This window comes from Fringilla coelebs (assembly GCF_963513975.1).
Source record: "Fringilla coelebs genome assembly, chromosome: 21".
Lineage (NCBI taxonomy): Eukaryota > Metazoa > Chordata > Aves > Passeriformes > Fringillidae > Fringilla > Fringilla coelebs.
The window spans coordinates 2707286-2727228 of record NC_140047.1 but is presented as its reverse complement, the minus strand read 5'-3'; the positions used below and the strand labels follow the sequence as shown (position 1 = coordinate 2727228).

Below are 19943 nucleotides of genomic sequence, written 5' to 3'. Positions count from 1 at the left end.
TCCAGAGAGGGGATGTGACCATCAATGGCTCAATGTCCAGATGGAGATCAGGGACAAGTGGTGCCCCTCAGGGTCTGTATGGGGCCAGTGCTGCCAGATATCTTCATCAGTGACACAGACTTTGGATCCAGGGTGCTTCCAGCAGATGGCAACAAGCAGTTGTGGGGTCAGCCACCAAGGGGTGTGGGTTACACACCTGAGGGAAGCTGGAAGAGCTTCTGAGGGCACCCCCAAGGAGCTGGGAATGCAGCTCCTACTCTCCATGGGGCCCAGGGCATGGCAGGAACAGCTGCTTCTGTCATGGTGCTTCTGCCTGCCATGAGGCTGAACAAGGGCAGGTGGGGACTGATCCTGTCCAGAGCAAGGAGCAGGGAGAAAGCAGGGAGAAACATTTGGGGAGGATGACTCAGAAAGCTCAGCTGGAGGATGAGGAGGGATGCACACACATTCGCGGCCATCAGCAGCTCCTGGCCATGGTGAGGGTGTAACAAAATAGGTGCCATCTGCTTCAGCTGGAGCATCACACAAAGGCGCAGGCAGCAAAGAGCCCCTAGCTTAAACCCTGTTGGCACAGAGAACAAAGTCCACAATCGCTACAAAATAGCTCAAGGCACAGAAGAGGAGTGGCCACAGCGTGCGTTCCGGTTCTGCTGTCCCTGCTCCTGCCCCACTTCCAAGTTGTCCTGTGGAGAGGAGGAAGAGCAGCCCTGAAAGGTTTGTAGTGATTCAAAGCAGTGCTGAGTGGGATTTGGCAGTGAGTTTGGGATGGGCAGCAGCTCAATCCATCACCCATTCTGCAGGAAAGGACCTGGATGCTGCTGCAAATCTTCAGTGGAACCAGAGTCAGAAATGCTGTAATTGTGCAGAACAGGTGAATGTCATGGCACGAGAAATAACAGTAACAGAGCCCTGTGTGGGCTGGGCAGGGCTGGGACAAGCCCAGCCTGTGGGCTTCAGGGGATATTTGGACTCAGGGGGAGCACACAGAGGGGTCAGATGGTGCAAGAGGGCAAGCTGTGAGCAAAGGCTGAAAAAGGAACTGATTCACCCCAGGAAACTGAAGGAACACACTCTGGCTATGTACAAGGCTGAAGGCAGGACAGGGCAAGCAGCAACGGGGTTATCCTGTGGTGGGGAAATTTTGGTTCCACCTGAAGAAAAGCTGTGTAAGGATTGTGAAGCAGTGGAACAGACTTCCAGTGAGAGCAGTGCAGGTGTGACCAGGTGGAGCAGAACCTCCCTTGGGCACCAGGTCAGACTGGACAGGCTCAGCACTCTGCTCCTGCCTGGGACATGCCACCTAACCCTCCATGGCCTGGAAGGGCTTTCTGGACTCTTCATCACTTATGGAACCAGCAGCTTCACAAACCTCATGGACATGGTGGCAATTCTGAGAAATTGTGGGGAAAAAAACCCTTCTGCAATGTGGGAAAGCAGCAGTTCTTTGAGTCGAGCTTGTGACAGGGCAGAAAAGCTGATATTGCAGAGTCAAGAAAATGTAAGTTTGGCTGAAAGCCCATCCTGTAAATTGGTAATCCTGAAAACAGCCATTGGAAGAAAAATGACATTAAATATGATGAGGAAGAAAGGAATAGATACTGATCAATATGCAGCAACCATATCAAGCTATGGAGCAGAGCTATTGATATAGGAGGGTAAATGGACAGAGGAAAATCCATGTCTGGCAAAGCCACAGCCAGTAAAGAGTTGTTTACTAAATGCATTAGAAACAAAAGAAACATCAATGATGTTACAGACTCATTAGATAGACTTAGAAAAGCATAAAAGGATTTTGGCCAGGAGCAACCTCAGGTGTCTCCAGTCTGACATCCTGCTTGGAGCAGGACTGATGTCCAAGTGATGCTGCCTTGCTCAGGGGTTGCCCAGGTGAATTTTGAAGATCTCCAAGCCTGGAGAGGCCCCAGCATTCGTAGATGAGGAGGATTGCTAGTGACAAGGCCCTCAGTGGATCCCCTCTGTGTTTGGAAAGGATGGGAATGTCAGACATGAGGGTGATGAAATTGTCTGTGGTCTAATACCAACCCAGAGCATCTCGGGTGCCATCTGTGGGGTGTCTGAACAGCAGAGCTGTGTGAGCTGCACCTGAGGGCCCTCGAGCAGTGCTCTGAGCTGAGCTGAGCCATCTCCTCCTGCTGCTGAGGGTCTGGAAGCCTGGGAGCTGCCAGCTTTGGCAGGATGCTGACAGGGTGCTCGGCTGCCCTGGTTAACAGCTGCTCAGTCCAGCACGACACATCCAGATTGAAAAATGGAGAGGACGCAGAGGAGTCAATGAATATAGAATTCAAGGATTAAAAATACACCCCTCAGCGTGCTGCAACGGAAAGTGTCTTGTTAAATGAGCCTCAGTTCATCCTTTGAGAAAATTACAAGTTTGTAGATAAAGGTTACCATGTAGCCATTATTTGCTTAGCTTTTGGCAACGTGTTTGAGTTAATATCCTATGACACCCTAATTACAAATTTAGCGCTATACAATCCCAATAAAGCCCACATTAAATGGATGGAGAGCTGCAAATCCAGCTCCAAAACAAGGACTCGTCAGTGAACAGGGATGATTTAGAGGGATTCTGCAGGAGTCAGTCCCAGCCTGACACTAATCAATGTTTTCATCATTGATTGAGAAATGAGCACAAAACACAGCTGATAAATTATACAGCTGCTGGGAGCAGAAGGACTGGCAGTGAATAATTATGACAGAGAAGTTCTACAGAGCAACTGGGATCTTTTCTGTGCACAACCCATTTTCACTTGGCAGTGTTAAAATAGGCCAGCTTTCAAACAGGAATGGAGGAAAGGTTTCATCCAAAAGAGTTGGGAGGAAACATTTCATCCAAAAAAAGGATGGGAGGAAAGGTTTCATCAAAAAAAAGATGGGATACAAAAAATCTAGACATCATCAGGGGAAAGTAATTCAGAGCAGCTGGTTTTGGATCACTCCAGCAACCACAGTGCTGGCCCCAGGTGCAGAGACTGGAGCAGAGGATGAGGAAAGCAGGACAGTCCTACAGTGCAAGGAATGGTGGGCAGTGGACACCAGAGGTGTCTCCAGGGGACAGCTGAAGTGGCAAGAGAATCAGACAAGACCCCAGAGAGGACATGGACAAAGCCCCTGAGCTGCAAACACCCATCAAGTGCAAGGCATGGGGACAGGCTCCAGCTCAAACCTACTGTCACCTCCACCTTCGAGGACACAGGGACCCTTCCATGCACGTCCCTGCAGCTCTTGTCCTCATCCTCTTGGTGCCCTCCACAAGCCATGACACTAAAAGAGAAACACTCACTTTCCCAAGAGAAAAAAAATTGCTTTGCTGAGCTCTTGCATCAGGCTGTGGTCACATTCCTCTCCCCAAGATCCTTTTCAGCCAGTAGTTGTTAACATGGAATGAAGGGAAGCCGAGGGGCTTTGCCAAGGGGCAGATGAGGAGGCTGAAATGAGACATCCCAGGCTGCCAGAAGGGTCTGTGCAAGGAGCAGGGGCCCTCCTGCCAGGTGACTTGCAATGATTCATACACCATCAGCAGAGAGACATTTTCTCCCGTGGATCCTGCACCTGCAGCCCCAGAGGGGTTTTTCCATCCAGCTCTTCAGCGAGCCTGGCCCCAGCAGCCCCATGCCCTGGTGACCCTGGTGACCCTGGTGACCCTGGTGACCCCAGCCCGGCCCGGTGCGGCCGCGGCCCCGCGCAGCTCCGGGGCAGGGATGGCCCCGCCGGGATTTTTAGCTCTGCCCACGAAATCGCTCGAGTTCACAGCGTGACCTACTTTGGGAGGCAGAGCTCTCGCCCCGCTGCTTCCCCACGTGCTGGGAAGATGCTGCCAGCCCAGGAACAGCCCCCAGGGCACTCTGTCCCCAGCACGTGGTGCTCGGTTCCTCAGGGTCCGCACAGAACCCAGGGGCAGATTTGGGGGAGGAGGAGGAGGAGGGTCCCGTGGGAGGCAGGGCTGTCTGCAGCAGGGACATGTGCAGGGCTCCCAGGTGGGTGCTACTCTGCAGGGACTCAACAGCCTTTTGGTTGGGCTCTGCATTTCCACATTTCCCTTGCCTCAGATAAAATCAGCAGCTCCAGATTGGGCACTGCCTGGATTTGGGTGCCCAAGGGAGTTATCCTCAACAACTCAGCTTTACAGTGGGGCAAACTGTGTAACCAGCTGGGCCTTATGGAGCCCCCAGATTGACTCTGGTGATCATAAAATCACAGACTGAGTTGAGAGGTACTTTAAAGCATCTCATTGTGCCGGGCAGGGACATCTGTTAGACCAGGTTGCCTCAAGCCCCCTTCAGCCTGGCCTTGGACACTTCCAGGGATGTGGAGTGGAGCTGATGGGATGTGTGGTTCAGGCCCAGGCTCTGGTGTCTACCCTGCCCACAGCTCCATCAGGAACCAGGCTCATTCCCAGAGTCACTGGGCAGCTGATGAATCTGTCCTGACCTTCCCTCTTGGGTACGTGGAAACCTCTTTCCTGACACTTGGAGCTCATGACAAGGTGCACCCCTTGCAGAAGAGCTCCAGAAAGAAACACACTGACCCCAACAACTGCTGCAAAGCTCAGCTCTCCCCTCTGCTTTCAGCACCAAAACCTCTTCAGCTCCACGAACGTGTCCCAGCAGGAGTCTCGGAGGTGGCTGTGCCTGCCTGGGCTGTGCAGCCCCGTGTCAGCACCCGTGGCTGCAGCCCAGGCACCGACCCACGAGGCTGGCACAACTCCTCCTTGCCAGCTCTTTCCTGCCTCATTACCCCCGAAATCCCAGGGGTCCATCACTTTGCCAGCCCAGCTTTAGAAGCTTTTCTGAACTTTGCTGTGTTAAAAGCTTTCTATTTCCAGCAAAGATGCAATGGAAGGGGGTGGATTTTACAGCCACGAGGTGACAGCGCTGGAGATGAGCCATGGGGCACTAGTTTCAGGGTGAAAAGAGAAGAGAGAGGCAGAGAAGTCACCAACCCACCACTTCCAGCTACTCCAGCACCTAACTGGGGAGGGGAGCAGCAGCAACAACGTGGTCACACACTGGGGGAGCAGACCCACAGCAGTGGGAGAGGGGAAGGCACCTAGACAGGACTGAGAACAATGATGCCAAGGACAACTGAGCTGACACATGTCCTGATTCCTCCAACCACGCAAGGGCCAACACCCCGCACAGGCTGGGCAAACTCTCATTCCAAAGGCAGAAACAGCCCTTCTGGCCGTGGCACTGAGCAGCTGAAACCTTCCCCTGAGAGCCTGTGCCTTGGGGCAGCCAGTAGTCACTGCAAGGAGGGTCTGGCAGCTCAGCCCACGCAGAGTGGACGCTCACGTGCCGGGTGGGGCAAAACCTCACACGATGCAAACACAGCTGCAGACACAGCCAGTGCCACAGAGGACCTCACTGTGCCTCCCTGGGAGCAGCCTGGCAGGCAATGCCAAGGGCCAACAGGGCATTTGGGGTCACTGTGACCCCCAAAGGGGCCTATGCAGCAGCAACGTGCTCAGGCATAGGCACAGCTCAGAGCTCGCCCAGGTCAGGGCTGCTTGAAATGCACCAGCCTTACTCAACACATTCCCCTGGCTCTGTGCATCACATCCAATGTGCCTAATCCAAGGAAAAAATGTGTCATTTATGGTACATTTAAAATTGATGCACATTTGGTGTTCTTGCTGATCCCAAATTATCCCCTGCCCGCGTGCTGCAGCGGGGAGCTGTGCTCAGCCCCGCCAGGAGAGCGGCATCCGCAGGGCTCTGAGCCTCCCTCCCTGGCAGCCACACTGCCAGGGACAAATTCCCAAAAAACAGGATTTCCAGCAGCACTGCCAGCATTTGTACCTCACCAGTACTGACTCCTGCCTGGTGCCAGGGGCTTTGTGCCATCCAGGGCTCAGCACAGCTCTGTCTAGAGGGCACAATGGACACAAATGGTGCTCCTTAGGGATAAACCCCTGCCTCTCCAGAGCTGGGGGCCCAGCTGCTTCCTGATGGGAAGCTCATTCCTATCCACAACCCCTGAGTGCATTAGGCTTAATTAAAAGCTGTCCCTGCTGACATTGGTGGCAGTGGTGAGTGGTGACTGTGGCTCTGCCATGTGCAAATGCCATGTCTGAGCTAAGTGACACTCGGGCCACAGGTGCCTTCCAAGCGTTTGGAATGTTGCTCCTGCTGCCTGCAAGGAACCTTCAGGCACCCTCCTGGCAGACACATATGGGTCTTTATGGTGTATTCTGTTCTAAAACCCAAAGTAAGGCCACTGGGAAAAAGAGGGTCACACCCTCCATGACCTGAGGAGGGGACAGGGCCAAAGAGCACAAACACAAACCCCACCAGTCCTAGTGGCAGCAGAACCAGCCATCAGCTGGGAAGGGATATTTATGGGAGGTGCCAGCAAAAGGGATATTTATGGCTTTGGTGTCAGCAAAACACCCCAAAATTCTGTTCCTCAAGTACCACCTTACCTGTGCCAGTGCCTCCTGCCCTGGGTCACCACACCACTGTCCCATGCTGAAAGCTGGCACCCCACGGCCATATTTTGGTGGGGCTCTCAGGATAGTGGCACTGGCAGGTGCCAGTCCTGCCACGTGGAGCCCTGGAGGGAGAGGAAAATATTTTCCATCTATTTCTTGTTTGCTGATTTTCTCACAGCTCTTCCAGCGACAGCGAGTGAAACCCAGCGGCGCAGCCAAGCCCCCGCATCTCGACAGCTCAAACACAGCCCTCGGGCAGCAGGCAGGGAAAATCACACGTTGGGGGAGGTCAGGGAGCACGAGGGAATAGGATGAGATTAATTTGGGAACAGCACGCAGGCAGAATGACGTCTGCCAGGGAAGGAGCATCGCTGGGCCCCACCCCAGCCTGGCTGTCCCTGCCTGGGGAGCAGAGCCCGGAGGGGCTGCACGGACACATCGGCTCCACGCAGGGACAGAAATCTGAGAAGCCACAGCAGGAGCTGTCACAACCAGCTGGGCAGGAGCCAGAGCCCCACTGCTAAGATCAAAGCTCTCCCCAGCCTGGGCAGGGCTTCCTGGAGGGTTTGGACAGGTGCTTCCAGCTGCCACGTGTTCCTTCTTTCTAAACCCCACTGGGGATTCTCTAGGAGCTCGTGTGGCTGCTTTAAGGAAGCAGCTGAGTTTGTTGCTTGCACCAAGCCCCAGGGTGCTGCCCTGGGGACAGGAGTGCCACTGCCATCAGCTCTTGGTGGGGACAAGCCCAAACTCCATGGCATTCCCTCTCCAGAGGGAAGCTGTCCTAGGTTGCAAATGCAAGATGTCCCCGGGGGTGTGTGTTCTATCCCCATCTGTCAGAGCTGGGCAGTTCTCTCTGTTCACTGGGCAGTTTTCTTTATCTCCCCCACAGCCAACCCTCCCTGCAGGAGATCTCTGCTGTCCATGGCCACTGAGTGTCCCTGCAGGGCTGATCAAATTCCATCATCCCATGGGGAGATGCTCTGCCCAGGGCAGGAGCCAAGCATTCCTACCTGGATACAATCTGCCCTGGAACAGCACAGCAGCCTTTGCCCCCTGCATTCCCAGAGGAGCAGCTTTCTCCTGCCCTGCATTCCCAGAGGGAGAGCAGGCCCATCTCCAGCAGCCCTGGAGCTGCAGAGGAAAACTCCCCCCTTGTGCAGGATCCTGCTGCAGCAGAACCACAGCTGGCACTGCAGGAGGGCTGAGCCCCCCTGGGATGGGGCTGTGCCCCCACCCTGACACACAGGGGACAGGGCAGGCTCTGACTCTGGCAGTTGGGTTTTGGGGTTTTTTTTGTTGTTGTTGGTTTTTTGTTTGTTTGTTTTGGGTTTTTGTTTGTTTGTTTGTTTGTTGTTTTGTATTACTGAATTTTTATTTAAATTTCCCTAGTAAAGAACTTTTATTCCCACTCCCATATCTTTGCCTGATAGCCCCTTAATTTCAAAATTATAACAATTCAGAGGGAGGGGGTTTGCATTTTCCATTTCAGGGGAGGCTCCTGCCTTCCTCAGCTTGGCTTTTCAAACCCAGACAGAACCTGGTTCCCAAACCCCTGCCTTGAGTCCCTTTGTGCAATACCCTGGTCACTGCAGAGCCTGGGGGTGCTCCCCCACTCCAGCTGCTTGCAGGAGGCTCAGGATGGGGGCTTGATCTGCTGTGAATCCATCACTGGAAGACATTTCTGAAAGCTCAGTCAAGGCATTCCTCCCCCCAAGATGTGCCACCAAAAGGTTTTGAGGGGAACATTCCTACTGTTCCTAGGGGAAAAAGCCCTGCTTGTGGCTGTGGCTCCTTAGGACCTTGCTCTGACCCTGCTGCCCCAGAGTTGGCACTGGCTGGCACCAGATTTGTTGTGGGAACAAGCTCTGTGTCCTTCTCACCCACAATGAAACCTCGCCAACTGCTTCAGCTCTTCCAGCAAAGAGAAATTCATCCAACTTCTGGTCAGATTTCACATTCATGGGGATGTCACACACCCATAAAGAAACTGCAGGGTGGTTCCCAGGCAAAGCCTGCACCTGGCCCAGGCCAGGAGTCTCAGGCTCTTCCAAGCACCCTCCTCCCACTGCATTTCCAGCACAGCAGAGCCTGGGGGACAAGGGGGTGACACAGCACGGTCTCCTTGGGGCGGGGCAGCTGTCCATGTGGGCAGGGATTGATTAAAACCTCCTGAGATGGAATTGCACACACGGTCACCTCTGGGACCCAGACAGCAGCAAAGCAGGATGGAGAAAAACAATTCTGCTTTTAGATTTGTCCCATTATGGGTTTACATTCCTCAGCATGGAAGAACAGATTGGTTTAATGTCCAGCTAGCTCAGCTGGACATTAGCTGGACAATTTCGTAACTCAGCTACAAAAGATGCAGGAGGGAGGAAAAACATGATCAATTATTTAGGAGAGACTTTCAGTCTCACATCAGAGGTTCATCTCCTGAGTTCATACATCTGAACTAAGTGCTGTTCTCCCATGGTACAGGGCACAAAGCAAATAGAGAGGCTCTAATTAGCACACTCAGCAGCCCAGTATTTGTCTGTTTTCTGTGAGTCCCTCAATGAGCCCAGCAGTTCCCACCCAGGCTCCCGGAGCACGTCTGGCTGCCAGGATGTTTGTAGGGAACACACACAGCTTGGAAATGAATTACCTGTTTGAACAGAGGGGAAGAGCTCTCCTGGAACAAGAGCAGCTGGGCTCAGGCTGACAGAGCTCTCATTCTTCTGCACAAAACCCATGGTGCTTGTTCTGCCCAGCTGGGGCTGCCCTGGGCAGAGGGAACACGTGGAATCAGTCCCTGCTCCAGAGCACAGCACAGGGCTGTGACCATCACAGTCTGTCCGTTGCCAGCAGGTTGGATCCAGCCTCAGCTGAAGGCACTTTTGCTTTTGGCTTTATCCTTTGCAGGCAGATGTCCCAGGAGGGGATTGGTAAAGGCAGCCAGAGGACCTTGGTTATCTCTGGGGTTTGTGCTCCAGTTCTAATCCCCATTTTCCAGGGAGAGGTTCCTGGAGTGTAACCACCTATAAACAGACACTGAAGAGCCTCACATCTGGTTTGCCAATCCATCACCAAAAAATCAAATCTCTGAATTCTGCTGCTGCATGTTTGCCCAGAGCAGACGTGCTGGAAGGTGGGCACCCACCTGCACCCACCTGTGCTCACTTTCAGGCTTGGTCCCAGCTTAGAGCCTTTCCCATACCCAGCACCCCCCTCCTGTAACCAGCCCCAACAGAAATTCAATCTCTACCTTCACTTCTAAAGCCATTTTCAAGTTTTCTTTGTAAGAATGAATTCTTTGCAATAGCAGGGAAAAGCCTCCAGTGACTGCAACACATTCTGTACAACTGCATCAACCAAAATCTGCATCAAAGGTCTGCATGATTCTTGCAGGGAAGGCTTCCAACTGCTTCCATTGCTTCTGGATGGCCATGGGCCACATGGAGATGCTGCCAGGCTGGGTGGTCTCACCTGAGAACAAAACACTGGGGCTCTGACACTTGAAAATAACATTTTGTGTAAGAGGAGCAGCCTCCCTGGGCACAGGCAGCACATTCATGGACATGCCCCATCCCTGGCAGTGTCCAAGGCCGGGCTGGACAGGGTTTGGGGCAGTCTGGGACAGTGGAAGGTGCCCCTGCCCATGGCATGGGTGGCATCGGATGGGCTTTAAGGTCCCTTCCCACCCAAGCCAGTCTGGGATTCTGTGACAGAGGAAAGCACAATGCAGGGCAGGTAGAGCAGAGGAAAGGAGGTTAAATGCAGAGAAGAGGTCACAATTCACAGCTTTTACAACTCCAGTCCTCACCAAACATGCTCCTGGCCCTAGGGTGCTGCCCAGCTCTGGTGATGCCTGGAGAGCCAGGAGAGCTGAGGGAAGGAAGCAGCTCTGGGGGTGTCCTTGGTGCTCTGGTTGATGACAAATCTCTGGTTGATGACAAATCCCTTCAAGGAAACAGCACCTACAGCTGGGGCTGAGCTGGAGCTGCCATAAAGCAAGAATCAGCTTGGTTATGCAGCCACTGGCAATGACAGATGTGACACGAGCTGAGCCCGCACCAGGGGGTGTCTGGACAGGATCCAACTGCCAGAATAGCTCCAGCCCTGGGGACAGAGCACTGGAGATTTCTTCTCAGTGCCTGACAATAGCTGGAGTGACTCCTGCTGGGCTGAGCAGCTGGAAACTGTGTGTGCTCCTTTGCAACTCTGAGATAAGCAGAGGCAAGTTGGGCTCTTAGTTGTTGAAAACTTTTCTCTTTGTAGGACCTGATGCAAAGAAACAGAGACATTTCCATCCAGCAAAATAACTTTATTTCAACAGGGCAAGTACAGCCAAGTGGTGATTCCAGAGTTGCCCAGCAAGTGTCAGCTCCATGATCTGTCAGTCAATGTTCTGCTAACTCGAGGATCCAGGCTCTATGGCCACTCTTCACAATGATTTCTTAGGTTTAGATTCAAAGTGAAATACATTCAGATTTGCTCCTGTCAGAGCATTGCTCACCAGTACATGGTTGGAAGTCACTGAGGAGTTAATTACACAGTTACCTGATTCGTGTGAAAAGAAAGCAAGGCTGCAACCCACAAACCCCTCCCTCTCTCCAGTGCTGCTGCCCGGAGCCCTCCCAGCACCTTGCAGGAGGAGGTCCCCGGCATTCTTTGGGCATTGGCAGTAAAAACAGTGCCTAAAAACACAGCAGCAAGAATCCAGGCAGCTTTGAACTGCACATTTCCCCTCTGCCAGTCTGTGATCAAAAACTGCTGCTCCTGGCACCTGTAGGAAGGAGCAGGGCCCACGGCAGCCCCCTTGCCCAGAGCTCCAAAGGACTCGGTGCAGGTGGTGCTGAGTGCCCGGCCCTGGCTGGAGAAGGATGAACTCTGGCTTCATTCATCTGGGCCTTGTTTGGTTTGGTGAAGCATTAAATAAATAAATAGGGCTGCTCTGTCAGCAGTTTGGGCTGTGGCTCCCAGCTGGCAGCTCGGCCTCTCCCAGCTCTACCCCGGCTCTCCCGTGCTGCTCTGGCCCTCCCCGCCGGGCACATTCCTGCGCTTCCTCAGCTGCATCTCCTCATCCTGCAGGAGAAAAGGAAGCACAAACTGAAACTTCAGCATCCTCTCTGAGCTGATAAAACCTGGCCTCTTCACCTCCTTTCCACCAGCTTAGGTAAGCCCAGCAAACAGAAACCCCACCACCCCAGCTCCTCTCTGAAAATACTGACACCATCTGACACCCTCACATGGCCCCTTCTCCATCCATGCTGTGCTCCCACTGAGGAACTGTTCATGACTAACACAACAGGCACCTTCCAAACCCTGCTGCAGTCAGAGCAGCAGGGATGTGACCTGTCTGAGCTGTGCTGCTCAGCACACCTGGTCTCACAGTTACCTTAGGGTGGGCCTGCTGTCCTACAGAATCAAACCCCTGTGCTTGGAAGGGGCCTCTGGAAGATAAACCCAGTCATCTGCTCTAAGCAGGGCTGGCTCAAGTGCTGGAGCTGGTTCTTTAGGGGTTTGCTTTTCAAATATCTACAAGGGTGGAGTTTCCATCTCTCTCCACACAGCCCAGGGTGGGTGTCAGCTGTGTGTACAGGCCAGCACTTCCCACTGGCCCCAGGGAGGGATTCCTTCAGCACATAATGTGCCTGTCCCTCCAGGCTTTTTGATGGGCACCTCCTCCATAACCACCTTCTCCTGCATAACCACTTTCTCCCTACCCACCCTGCTGACAGATCCTCCCTTCACCTCCTCTCCTCCAGGCTGGAGCAAGCAGCTCCCTCAGCCTCTCCAGCCCTGAGCCACCTCATGAGCAAACCCAGAGAGCTGCAGGACCAGGATTTAACTGTGGCCAGGTTTTGCCACACGTGGCAGGGACTGGCCTGAGGACGGTGAGCATGTGCCATTTAGTGTCTGTAGTAAGAAAAAGCAATTCTGCACAGTCCTCCTCAGCCAGCCCCTCCCAGATGCTCCCCTCAGCATCTCTCCCAACACATCCACCTGACACCATTCAGCCAGGACCCAACAATGAAGGCCTCTGCCTGTTCCAGAGGGGTTCATACCGAGTCAGAGTCTTCCTCAGCCTGGTTGCTGAAGTCGAGGTAATCATCCTTCTGGCTGTCCAGAACTTCTTCCTCATACTCAGTCTGGTAGTCTGACTCATCTGAAGAGAGAAGACACAAAGCACAGGGTTTAACTGGCAAGCAGAGAGGCAGAGGAAGCTGGGAGAGGAATGAGTGCCGCTGTCACTGAGCACAGGCAGGACAGTGCCAGCAGCTCTCTGCAGCTCAGTGAACTGGGACTGCTCACACACAGATCTCAGCTCCCCAGCACATAAATAAACCACGTCCTCTCTGTCAGCTGGTGTCTTACACCCCTCCAGAATCCAAGGAACTAGAGCACAGCAGCCCTGTCCCACTGTTCAGGTCACTGTAGTGGGTGCCAGCTCCCAGAAGGACACAGGTTTTGGGGGGATGCTCCCTGGAGAATGCCCTTCACAGCACAACTGCTGTGTTCCACCCCTCAGCCCAACCAGACCCGTGGGACACCTTCAGAAGCCTCTGAGCTGCCAAGCCAAACTCCTGTGGTCACAGGCTCTGGGAGCAGGGATCCCAGGCTTAGGGTGAGCTCTGCCTGCTGTGGAGCTGATAACTGAGTGTCTCACAATCTCTGCTCCACAGGGACAGTGACATTTACATTCCCTTCCTCTCTGCAGAGGACAATCACTTGCTTTCTTCAGTAATCCAGCAGATTAACATAATTTAGAGAGTCTCAAGAGCTGTGCACAGCAGCAGGATGTGCAAGGAAGGTCCCAGCCCCAGCCTGTTCCCACATCAGGGCAGAGCCAACACTTCTCCCAGCATCTGGAGGTCACCTGGAGGATCTGCAAAACAAGCAGCAGGAGCAGGACCTCCCAAGGGCCTGGAGGAACAGAACAAGGGGGAATGGCCTTAAGGAAGATAAAGACAGATGGGATATTGGGAATTGGAATTGTTCCCTGGCAGGGTGGGCAGGCCCTGGCACAGGGTGCCCAGAGCAGCTGTGGCTGCCCCTGGATCCCTGGCAGTGCCCAAGGCCAGGCTGGACAGGGCTGGGAGCACCTGGGACAGTGGGAGGTGTCCCTGCCAGGGCAGGGGTGGAAGTGGATGAGCTTTAAGGTTCCTCCCAACTCAAACTCTTTTATGACTCCCCCTGCACCAGGGCTGGCTCCCCACAGCAACTCCAGGAATGTGCTGGGCTGGGGGAGCCATTGATGGTCCCAGCTCCCCCCAGCCCCTGCAGAGCCTGTCCCAGCCACTGGTGACACCAGGGCACGTGGGCAGCAGGGCAGAGCCCCTGGCAGGCAGCACCTTCCTCTGCTGGCACCCAGAGCTTCAGGATGCAGCTTAAGGCATAAAAATGACATTTTATGGTCACCATTAAAATCACATTTGCGTGACATCAGCTCTTCTTCCCCTTTCCTGAGCTAATTCCAGTGTGCTCTGAGGCACTACCTGGATGCAGCCCACTGGTGAAGAGAGGGGCTCCTGTTTAAACCAGATCCTTGATTAAGTATTTCTCCTGGGAGCCACCAATAGCATCTGCTCCATGCTGAAGACAACAGCACAGTCTGTTCCACAGCCTTTTCTCCTAGCACATAACTACAACCAACTGCTAGAACATTGGAATGAAAGACATTAGGTCTTTTTTTTCTTTTATTATTTTTAGTTTTGATTTTGTTTTTTTTTTTTACTGTGAATTAGAGAATGATTGTTAGCTTTTACTAAAAACACTAATGATAATCTTTGATAAAATACACCAGAGAAACTGGAAACTCATCTGAACAGCAAGAGACACCACAAACAAGAGTTTGGAATTTATACCTCCAATAAAACCAGCTGCCATCAAGACCAAATTCCTTGATTCTCCCAGCACTACTCAGCATTTAACAGGTCCTTCTACAGACACAGAACCAAGAGCCACCCTTCTCACATCCCTCACAGCACAGCTCTGGGTGCTGGAGGGGGAAAAGGAGAGCAGGAGGTGGCCCTGTCCCAAAACATCACCTTCCATCAAGGCTGAGGCTCACAGTGACTGCTCTGGGAACTACAAAACCCCCCAAAAGCACCAAGCAGGACCAAGGCCTTGCTGCTCTGTTCAACTCAGCACCACCCAAAGAGTCAGACTGGAGGAGATTCCACCCTGGGAAGGTCCCCAAGCCTGCCCTGAGCAGGGTGAGCACATTCCTGGCAGGAAGGGCATTTCCTACCCAGAGATCTGCTCATGCTCCTGCAGCTGGGGTGTTTTTGCTTTGTGGCTGATTCCTGCAGGGAACCCCCAGCTGGGAACAGCTGTGGTGTGGCTGGAGGGGTCACTCAGCACCTGGAAGCTCAGCACAGCCTCAGCTGCGTTAGTGCTGCTCCAGGAAAGTTCTTTTTAAGCAGCAAAGATGCAGAGGTGGCTGGTGCCTGCTAATTGTGTCCCTTGAGAGGCGCTGGGATGTCTCGTGCTCCAGCGGAATGGCAAACCCAGGCATTTGACAGCACCATGAACATTTCTCCTCCACAAATGACCATTGCTACAAGTGCTGCATCTCCTGGGCTCAGCAATCCCTCACGGGGGGAGCCTAAGCAGGGATGTGACAGAGCCACCCCCAAAAGTGACACCTGAACTCCCCTGGCCACAGCCACAGCTCTTTGAGTCCAAACCACAGCTGGGCAGAGGGATGATGCTGGCTGAGGGAATGTGGGGATGGAGAATGGGAACAGGGCCACCAACACTGCTGTGAAATGAGACACCTGTGTCCCAGCACTCTGGCACTCAGGTCCCTCTGCTCAGCCCTGCCTGAGGCACAGGCTCCCTTTTTAAAAACTTTTTAATGATTTTGGTCAGTGCTCTCAGTGTGCTCAAGAGAGGAGAAGGAATTCCCTTGTCCTTTCCCCACAATTTCCCCTGCCCTTTTCCCACAAAGCCCACACAACTCCTGCCCCATCCAGGGCTTCTCACCCTCTGTGCTGACCCTTCCCCATCCATCAGAACTTGAGCCTTCCCCTTTCCTTGCTTTAGAACAAAATTACTGCCAGGATTTCCCAGCCAGCCCGAGACCTGCAGTGTGCTGTCAGAACAGGCAGAGCCTTTCTCAGCCTCTGTGATCCAAGACCTCTCTCAGGAAGGGATTTCCAGGGAGAACAAAGGTGACAGTGCAGGGTCACAGCCAGGCCCCCAAGCAGCTCCCTGTCCCCTCCCCTCCCCAGGTCACAAGCCTCAGAGCCCCCTCACCCCCAGAGCAGAGCAATGTCAGAGCTCACCAGCCCCTGAGAGCCACAAGGCCACTGCAGGGAGGTGCCACCCTCCACCTGAGCTCACCTCACCACAGACCTTCCCCCACAGCTCTTTAGCAAGTGTCTCATGCACAGAGGACACCAAAGAATGTCACTGCTGTCACTGCCACCCAGTCATGGCCAGGGTCCCTTCAGCCACACGGCAGAACACAAAGGATCCTGCCCAGCACATGCACAACTCTGCTGCCACCCCCTCCTCAGAGCCTACAGCCAAGGGATTTCAGCACCCATGAGGAGCACGTGGCCCCTGCCCGTGCCACCCATGCCCAGCAGCCCCTGCACTGCCCCTCCTCAGCTCAGAAGGTGCCAGGTCCATCTGCCACACTCCATCCACAGCCCTGCCCAGCAGAAAGCAGGAGCCTAACAGGGAATCATCAGGAGCTCCAGAAAGGAGGAGGATCTGTCCCAGTGCTCTGGTGAAATCTCAGCAAGTCTCAGTGCCTGAGCCTTAAATAACCACATACCATGAACTCTTCACTCTTATTCACAATGGCTGCTTCAACCACATTTGATTAATATTTTCTTCATAAGGCATATGATTGTAATTAGCATTTCAAATTACCACAGGGACATCTCTGCAAACAGTCACAGATGGGAGCACTGCTAACTTTAGCTTTCCCTCTGCAGGAACAAGAATCAGGAGGAGGGGAAGAGACTGTTTAGAAAGAGCTCCAGCCCTGGTGACACACTCAGGGGTTTCAGGCCTGCAAGGATCCTTTTGGATCAGGAAGCTCCATAACCAGGGAGCTGCTCTGCAGGGCAGGGCTAGCATGGGGCACAGAGCACCTCTGTGTCACCATGCAGGAGCTGCTACTCACCTGCTCCTGCTACCTGCTCCTCACCAATTCACTGCTGCTCCCACACCAGGAGCACACAAAAAGCACTGGAGCCAGTGAGTCACTCCTGATCCTACTCTCGACAGCAGGGAAAACATCCTTGGGGCAGGGCTTTAACTCAGCCTCCCCCCAATCCAACATGGGAAAACATCCTTGGGGCAGGGCTTTAACTCAGGCTGCCCCCAGCCCAACATCCTTGGGGCAGGGCTTTAACTCAGCCTCCTCCTGCCCAACAGGGCTGAGGATGGAGCCAGAAGAAGGGCACAGGACAGCCTAAGGGGATGAAAGCTGAGCTGCCACTTGTGTTATTCCCTCAGCTGAGACTCCAGCAGGGATTATTCCCCCCTGGGAGCTGCCCAGGAAGAGGCTGGCAGCAGGTGCTGAGGACACCCCGACCGATCCCGCTGTCCCAGAGGAGGTGGCAGGAGGGGGACACAGAGGGCCAGGGCTCTGAGGGGAGCAGGGAGTGGCTGGCAGTGCCCAGCAGGCCCCTCACTGAGCACGGGGAGGGGAGGGGAGGGCAGGCAGGCAGGAGCTGTCCCTCGTCCCCCCCTCTTGTCCCTCACCGTCGGCCAGCGGAGGAGCCTTGACGGGCTCGATGCGGGACACGATCTCAGCCAGGTCTGTGAAGGACGTGGTGGGACAGGTCACATTCTGCAACACAGAGAAGTTGAAGGTTTGTCAGCAAATGTTCACAGAAATGTACACAGAAAATCCAAACAAGTCGAGACTGTATAAAAATGATATTGAACAGACAAAGCTCCAGACGCACAAATTCTCCACAGCTGCCCCCTCATTACTCATCAGTGAGAAATCCTGCAAACAGCTCTCCTGAGGCAGGTCTGGTGGCAGAGATGGGATTCCCAACAGTGGGACATGCTTTTAATGGCTCTTACTCCACCCACACAACAAGAAGCCTTATTAAAAAGACCCCAGAGACAGGCACAGAAGGGGCTGGGCCCTGGCATGGACAGAGCTCACTCCATGTGTTTTTCTCCATCAGGGTCCCTCTGTGAGAGGGACTGCCTGGGCCAGGTGCAGCCCCGAGGGAGCTTCTGGAAGAAGGTGACCAGGTGGGACACACAGTGGCCCATCCCTCAGCTGGAGTGATGCCACAGAGGCTGCAGGGACAGGTGGGCACTGGGGAGACCAGGACCCCCAGGGACCCCTAAAAGCCCCAGAGCTGGAGGTGCTGCAGCGAGCCAGAGCCTGCAGAGACATCTCCCACTGCAATTCCTCTCTCCAGTAAACCCTTGCTATTCTCACTCTGTCTCATCCAAGCAGTGGGCTGAGGGATCTCTATTTTGAGAAGTTCTTGCTCCAGTGTCTCCTCCAAGAAAACCCAACTTTGGCATTTAAGAGCCCTCTCAGGCTTCCTGCAGCCCCCCCATCCTCTCTGGGGTGGGCACAAGGTAACCAGGAGGACACCTGAACACCTCTCATCCTTTTTTAAACCCAGTGAGTTTAATGGACACAATAACAACCCCAACCCAGAGGAAGGGGATGGGGGAGAGCTGGCAGAGGGAACTGGGCTGCCAGGAATTGCTGTGCCACTTGTGTTCCCAAACACCCAGACCTGCCCATGTGCTCCCAGCCAGGGCAGCTTCCTAACACGGGGTTTGTGAACAATCCTCTGCTCCTCTGTGAATCACACAACCCCTGTGGGGTCACAGCAGCAGCCCATTGCTGCTGCAGCAAAATGCTCTCAGTTGACCTTTCATCTGTAGCTGATTTTGATGTAATTTAGAACAGCCACAGCACAGAGCAGATCCAGGACAAGCAATGGGGGCAGAGAAAGCCTGGAGGGAATGAAAAGGTACCTGTATGAAATGGAACAGCAGCAGCTCAGGACACACACCTTAAAACATAAAGAAGTTGGGAAGCTCATTGTGACTGTTAAGGAACTGCTGGAAAGGATGAGTCAGCCCAGGCTCACTTTGAACATCCAACCTGAACGTTCCCAGTGCAGCATCTGCAGGAAGCTCCTTCCCAGGACAGGGAAGAAGAGCTCCTTGACAGCTCCAGCCTGTGCCACACAGCTCAGTGAGGGACACCACAGGGACACAGCCAGGTCTGAGGCTGTCCCTGCACCCCAGAACCCAGGAGGACAAGGTGGCTGCACAGAGCACTCGGGCAGAAGTGCCAGGCTACCCCTGGAAGCAGGGACAGGCTTTGGATGGGATGGAAGCCCAGGGCTCTAAATGAACAGCTGAACAAAATCCTGCAGGGCCCAGCACCCAAGTGTGCCCCAGGAAAACCATCAGCAGCTCCTGTGGTGAGGAAGGATGGGAATGAAGTGGGACTGCACCCTCAGAAGCATCTGTCCCCCAGGTCAGCCTCTTTGAGGGCACCTGCACCCAAAGCCTCAGCACCAGGACTGGAAAATCACTTGTGGGAAACCAGGTGTCTTCCCACACTGGTATGGTGCTTTACAAACAGGAGTTTAGTGTTTCAGTGCTTCCTCTCACTACTGCTAAGGACAAAATCACCCTCCCATCAGATAACACAAAGCAAAGAAGTGCATCACATCCACCTGAAATCTACTCTCAGACTTCTCTGGTACATTTTTTTTTCCAAGGAGGAAAGTTTTCTCTTTGGCACAATCTTTATGAAATAAATTAGAGGAGAAAGACAGTTACTATTGCAGTCCACTGGATTATATTTGGCTTTGACCATGAATAATAGCTCAGCAGACAGAACTTCCTCAAGCAGACCCAATTAATGGTGCTGCAGCATTCCATACTGGGGAGGAGTAAGGGCTGCTCAAAGTAAAGTTTATGTAAGGTTCCTGTTGTTTGTGTCTTCAGTATTTGCATTTTGGAGACAAGATAAACAAGGACTAAATGATCAAAGCAAAGGAGAAGCATCTAAATTATTAAATATCTGTATTTTTAAATAAAATTGCAATGCTCACAACATGGAAACGAGACAGTAAGAAATGGCACTCAGTTCTCAGATGTTGAACACTCCAGAAATAGATGAAGAACTAAAACACATAAAGCATCAAAACCTTTGCTAATGAAAGGCAAGTTAAAAATATCAGCTGCTCTGCCTGGAAGATAACACAGCTAAAGGACTTAAGTGACTCTAATGGACTAAGAAAAGCAAGAAAAATACCCCAGTGGGAGCTGCAACAGTTGTAACTTCATAGAAATAAATCTCCTGCAACACAAGTCAGATGCAAAAATCTTGGGTTTTAGAGGGCTCTGGAATTTTAGGAGGATGAGCAGATGATCCCACAGGTCCCTGGGATGCACAGAGCCCATGGTTTCTGCTCCATAACCTGGCAGGGTTGGTGAGTCACTCTCCCAACCCCGTTATTTCCATGCTGTGGCACCTCAGCAATCAGCA

The 19943-nt window shown here is 53.3% G+C and overlaps 1 protein-coding gene across 2 annotated transcripts in view; it reads right to left on the bottom strand.

The window, feature by feature from the left end:
* Positions 1-10739: 10739 nt before the first annotated feature.
* PNPLA7 (patatin like domain 7, lysophospholipase) overlaps positions 10740-19943 on the bottom strand; it is a 131332-nt gene continuing 122128 nt past the window's right edge. For both annotated transcript variants that reach the window (XM_084219657.1, XM_084219658.1), the window contains exons 34-36: positions 17159-17246; positions 12499-12599; positions 10740-11515 (exon numbers count right to left, since the gene is read on the bottom strand). In XM_084219657.1, coding sequence (XP_084075783.1) covers positions 11438-11515; positions 12499-12599; positions 17159-17246 — 267 coding nt within the window. In that variant the 3' untranslated portion in view covers positions 10740-11437. The remainder of the gene's footprint in view (positions 11516-12498; positions 12600-17158; positions 17247-19943) is intronic.